The sequence below is a fragment of the Salmo salar genome, chromosome 01 (genome assembly GCF_965601325.2).
Source record: "Salmo salar chromosome 01, fSalSal1, whole genome shotgun sequence".
Lineage (NCBI taxonomy): Eukaryota > Metazoa > Chordata > Actinopteri > Salmoniformes > Salmonidae > Salmo > Salmo salar.
Genome location: NC_138291.1, coordinates 173,945,942 through 173,952,177, shown reverse-complemented (window position 1 = coordinate 173,952,177; position 6,236 = coordinate 173,945,942). Strand labels below are relative to the sequence as shown.

The 6,236-nt window shown below is 41.5% G+C and overlaps 1 protein-coding gene across 1 annotated transcript; it reads right to left on the bottom strand.

Moving 5' to 3' along the window:
- Positions 1-329: 329 nt before the first annotated feature.
- c209a (CD209 antigen-like protein A) lies at positions 330-1,353 on the bottom strand. The gene is given in 1 exon segment (NM_001146583.1): positions 330-1,353. A coding segment is annotated over 1 exon segment (684 nt). The 5' UTR covers positions 1,263-1,353; the 3' UTR covers positions 330-578.
- Between the last annotated feature and the right edge of the window lie 4,883 nt (positions 1,354-6,236).

Below are 6,236 nucleotides of genomic sequence, written 5' to 3'. Positions count from 1 at the left end.
ATTTACACGCTCCCTCAAAACTTGAGACATCTGTGGCATTGTGTTGTGTGACAAAACTGCACATTTTAGAGTGGCCTTTTATTGTCCCAAGCACAAGGTGCACCTGTGTAATGATCATGCTGTTAAAGCCGCTTCTTGATATGCCACACCTGTCAGGTGGATGGATTATCTTGGCAAAGGAGAAATGCTCACTAACGGGGATGTAAACAAATTTGTGCACAAAATATGAGCGAAATAAGCTTTTTGTGCATATGGACAATTTCTGGAATCTTTTTTTTTCAGCTCATGAAACATGGGACCAACACTTTACATGTTGCGTTTATATTTTTGTAAAGTTTATTGAATTAGCAGAAAGTACACCTTATTATTGTACAGCATAATGGAAGCAAAATGAACAATAATATTTTACAATATTAATATTACAGTAATTTCAAATCACTGGATAACTAAAACTTAAACTAATTTATGGAATGATATGCACATCTCTCCCTAGTCTAATGCAGCGTACTATTTTACCAAAAAACATGCATTTTCAGACCATCACCAACAGCAGTGCAGAGAGAGGACATATGATCATCCTATTTCTCACAGATCCCTTTATGTTTACTTGAACACTTCTCATCATTCCACCACCCTGAATGATCCCAAATTGCCCCACAGTCCTGGTCTATTCCTTTGTTGCTGTTGGGCTGCCCTTTCCCCCAATTCGCTGTGGTCAGTGGTGTACCATCCACCCATTTCCAGGTCCCTTCAATAACTGAGTCAGTAAGACCAATCCAGACATGATTTTTTGTTTGGTTTAATCCATTGATAAATACCTGTTCCTCTTTGCTGTTTATGATCACCAGATCAGCTCCAAACTCGTGGCATTCTTCACGGCTCTGAGACCAGGCTTTATTCTCATTGGTGATGTAGTAACAGCTGAATTCAAACTCCCTCCAGCCTTCTGGACAGCGTCTCCCTTTGATCTTCTTGTTCAGGTTTTCTTTCTCCTTCTGTAGCTGGTCTCTCTCCTTCTGTAGCTGGTCTCTCTCCTTCTGTAGCTGGTCTCTCGCTTTAGTCAGGTTGTTGTAACTGGTCGATTGGTTTCTCTGGTAGACAGACAGGCTTATGATTCCAGCCAGTAGGAGAACACACAGCAGCCCCAGACACACTGCAGCAGCTCTGGAGGGTCTCTTCCACCACTGGAAATATATTGCTCCTTCTCTTGGGCTGGCCCTGGAGGAACTTGCATTGGCATATATATTTTCATCATTGTCCATCTTGACACACTTCTGCTCAAATACAGTTAACTTCAACTGTTACTTCAGCTCTTACTGTAAGTCTTGTTCTGAGTCAAGAGTCATCCTCAGTAATAGTGGACAGGAAACAGGAAATGTACAGTTCCTCAGTGCATGAAAACAGATAATTGTCTTAGAAATGCTGTTGGGTAAATATAACCACTCTCAAATTCAAAGACCGAGTCCATGAAGTCGACATGCTTGTTTTAATGTATATTTAAACAGTTGTTTATTTACTTTTTATCTTCCTCTTCAGTCATGATAGGGTTTAAACAGTAATACTACACTCTTCTGTCATGATAGGGTTTCAACAGTTCTACTAAACTCTTCATTCATGATAGGGTTTAAACAGTTCTACTAAACTCTTCAGTCATGATAGGGTTTAAACAGTAATACTACACTCTTCTGTCATGATAGGGTTTAAACAGTAATACTACACTCTTCTGTCATGATAGGGTTTCAACAGTTCTACTAAACTCTTCAGTCATGATAGGGTTTAAACAGTAATACTAAACTCTTCTGTCATGATAGGGTTTCAACAGTTCTACTAAACTCTTCCATCATGATAGGGGTTAAACCGTTCTACTAAACCCAAAGGGCCATGTTAGTCTAATGATTGTTGAACAGCAAGTCTTTTGTTTCTAAATATGAAGTACCATTGTCCTTTAGAGGGAGCTATGGGGCTTTTAATGAGAGACAGATGAGCATTATTTATCTTCAGATTCCATATTGGAATTGAAGCATGGATCCACATCGCTAGACTGTATTGTTTTACTACAATATGTACCTATTATCTTCATCATTAAACACATTGATTATACTTGCTTACCTGACGGACACCGTCTCCTAGCCCCTAGGCCTCGTAGGCCAATGTGCTCTTATCAGCAGATTTATATTGCTTTGTTTTGTATATGAAATTGTGAGGACATATTGTGATGTCACGGTGGGGTATCCCAAAACCTTAGAAAGCCCAAAGCATGTTGTTGAACCATTTCTTAGAGGTAAGTCTTTGAAGCACAGGACTTTTTTTAATACACCAGCAAAGGCACTTAATGCTCATTGACTCTGCAGCCCTGAATGTCCACCGCTCTGCAGAGGGGAAAATATGTACAGTACAGAGCGGTCTTCTGCTATGTTCTGTCTGATAGATTTATCCACAGATTAGGTCAGTTTGCCATTCGCTCTCTGTGGTTTAATTTGTTCAGTTCTTACTCCTCGTACCTGGGGAATTTGCAGCCATTTAACCTTAAGGGTTGGTTTCCCAGACATTGATTAAGACTAGTCCTGGACTAAAAATCACTTTGGAATTAAAATTGTCTTTTGGTCCAGTACTAGTCCTAATCTGTTTCCGGGCAGCCTTCTTTAAGGACTGGTTTCCCAGTTCTAGATTAAGCCTAGTCCTGGACTCTCTCTCCAAAGTTGGAACACACAATTTGGTTCCAGAAAAGTATGTAAGAATGATGCAATAGATTATCTAGTTTACTGGGTCTTTTAAAAAGAAATTGTCGCTGGAAGAAACTCAAGTAATATTGCAATGCCGTTGATCAATATAATGTGTTATCATCTGACATCCCATGTTAATTAAGTAGTTTCACAGTGCCGGTCAGGAAACCTGCTAGATAAGGTTAACACATGAACTTTTCCACAATAATCTTACCTGCAGGATACATTTCAGCAGCAATGTCAGTTATGAGTCTGATAAGTGTAAATCTGGTATTTTCATAGTGTTTTATAATGTCTGCCAGAATAAAACCATGGAGAAGAGGATGAACAACAATATGTTTACATTATTTCTATGTGATGTATTAATACTCTCTGAACCTCATGTTAACTCTATTCTCACCTTCACCTTTCACCTGATTGGTCAGTCACATGCAACCCAAATAAACCTAAAATGAATATCTAAAATGTCTATTTTAATGGCACATTTGCGCTATGGATCTAATAGCTCCAAACTGGACTTCAAACCACTATTTTCTGTAAAGGGTCTGGAACTTACTTTTGTATATATGGTGTATTATGGTATGTGGACACCCCTTCAAATTAGTGGATCAACTATTTCAGCCACACCCATTGCTGAGAGGTGTATAAAATCGAGCAGCAGCCATGTAATCTCCATAGACAAACATTGGCAATAGAATGACCTTACTGAAGAGCTCAGTGACTAAACGTGGCACCGTCACAGGATGGCACTTTTCCAACAAGTCAGTTCATCTCATTTCTGCCCTGCTAGAGCTGCCCCGTTCAACTGTAAGTGCTGTTATAGTGAAGTGGAAACGTCTAACAACGGCTCAGCCGCGAAGTGGTAGTCCACACAAGCTCACAGAACGGAACCGCCGTGTGCTAAAGCACATATAATATTTACGCGCTATGTCCTCAGGTACAACACTCACTACGCTACAGCATACAATGACATTCTAGATGATTCTGTGCTTCCAACGTTGTGGCAACAGTTTGGGGAACGCCTTTTCCTGTTTCAGCATGACAATGTCCCCGTGCACAAAGTGTGGTCCATACAGAAATGGTTTGTTGAGATCAGTGTGGAAGAACTTGACTGGCCGACTGCGAGCCAGGCCTAATCACCCAACATCAGTGCCTGACCTCACGAATGCTCTTGTGGCTGAATGGAAGCAAGTCCCCTCAGCATGTTCCAACATCTACTGTAGTGGAAAGCCTTCCCAGAAGAGGGGAGGCTGTTATAGCTGCAAAGGGGGACCAACTCCATATTGATGCCCATGATTTTTTGACAAGCTGGTGTCCACATTGTTTGGTCATGTAGTGTACATGTTCCACGATTAGCATTGTCTCCCATTTGGATGACTTGTGATAATACTTTTGGTCATGTAGTGTAAATTCAGAGGTGAATAGTTCCATTAGGACACTGGGCAGATAAAAAGGAAGTAAATTCCCCCTTCTCATTCTGTTGTGCAGTTTAGCATGTAAATCTTGGTGGGGCAAAAAATAAATATGTGGCAGCAAAGCCACTACTCAACACAACACTAAACAATACATGAATTGAGCTTGAATGGTGGCAAACGGTGTCCACAAACTGTTAGGACCTACATAAAGCTGTCCCAACACCTTACCACTGCTACACCTGGCTATCAGTGGAGCCTTGTCTGGCAGCGATACAGTTCAAACTGTTGGGACCTACATAAAGCTGTCCCAACGCCTTACCACTGCTACACCTGGCTATCAGTGGAGCCTTGTCTGGCAGCGAAACAGTTCAAACTGTTGGGACCTACATAAAGCTGTCCCAACGCCTTACCACTGCTACACCTGGCTATCAGTGGAGCCTTGTCTGGCAGCGAAACAGTTCAAACTGTTGGGACCTACATAAAGCTGTCCCAACGCCTTACCACTGCTACACCTGGCTATCAGTGGAGCCTTGTCTGGCAGCGAAACAGTTCAAACTGTTGGGACCTACATAAAGCTGTCCCAACGCCTTACCACTGCTACACCTGGCTATCAGTGGAGCCTTGTCTGGCAGCGAAACAGTTCAAACTGTTGGGACCTACATAAAGCTGTCCCAACACCTTACCACTGCTACACCTGGCTATCAGTGGAGCCTTGTCTGGATGCAAAACAGTTCATTCGACCTCATTTACTGCCTTTTAAAAAACATAGCTGATATGCTATGTTAACCAAAAGTGGTTTCTACTGACAATTGAGATGTACAAACTATGGCATAAGGGGATGACGAGCGGATAAGACAATCTGTCATTTTGATTAAGACATTAATGAGCAAGCTAGGACAGATGTAGTCAATGTAACAATTTTCAGCACTTTTGAAATGTACAGCGACAGAATTCAGAACATGGGCTATTCTTCCTGTACAATATTCAATGATGACATTTCTCTAAAACAGGCTATAGGCTACATGTGCACCACCAAGTTAGAACAGTAGGCTAAATGATGAGGGGAAAAGGGACCAAATTATTAGAGTGAGGCACATGGGCTACTAACAGCTTACTACACAATATACACTTAGTATTACTTTCTTAGCTACAGTATACATTCTCCCTGGTATTTTACATCATTTATGCAGCAGCATACAATACATTTTTGGGCTCACCTTGTGCTGTGCTCAGTTGAACAGGAAGGTGTCGCTTTTATCATCATACTTTGTCATAAGTCTGGCATTCTCTGGATTTATGGTGCTCTCAAGACAACTGGGAACTTGAGAAAGAAAAAACAAGGTTGAATCATGACGTCAGTGATCTTCAGGTCGGAGCTCTCGAAAGAGGCCAGAGTTCCCGACTTGGAATTCTGAGTTGGATGACCATTTTCCCAGTCGGAGCGCGTCGTTTTTTTTCAGAGTTCCCAGTTGTCTTGAACTCACTGAAGTCTGAGATTTCCCATTTCTGTGTTCCCAGTTGTCTTGAATTCACTGAAGTCTGAGATTTCCCATTTCTGAGTTCCCCGTTGTCTTGAATTCACTGAAGTCTGAGATTTCCCATTTCTGAGTTCCCAGTTGTCTTGAACTCACTGAAGTCTGAGATTTCCCATTTCTGAGTTCCCCGTTGTCTTGAACTCACTGAAGTCTGAGATTTCCCATTTCTGAGTTCCCAGTTGTCTTGAACTCACTGAAGTCTGAGATTTCCCATTTCTGAGTTCCCAGTTGTCTTGAACTCACTGAAGTCTGAGATTTCCCATTTCTGAGTTCCCAGTTGTCTTGAACTCACTGAAGTCTGAGATTTCCCATTTCTGAGTTCCCAGTTGTCTTGAATTCACTGAAGTCTGAGATTTCCCATTTCTGAGTTCCCCGTTGTCTTGAATTCACTGAAGTCTGAGATTTCCCATTTCTGAGTTCCCAGTTGTCTTGAACTCACTGAAGTCTGAGATTTCCCATTTCTGAGTTCCCCGTTGTCTTGAACTCACTGAAGTCTGAGATTTCCCATTTCTGAGTTCCCAGTTGTCTTGAACTCACTGAAGTCTGAGATTTCCCATTTCTGA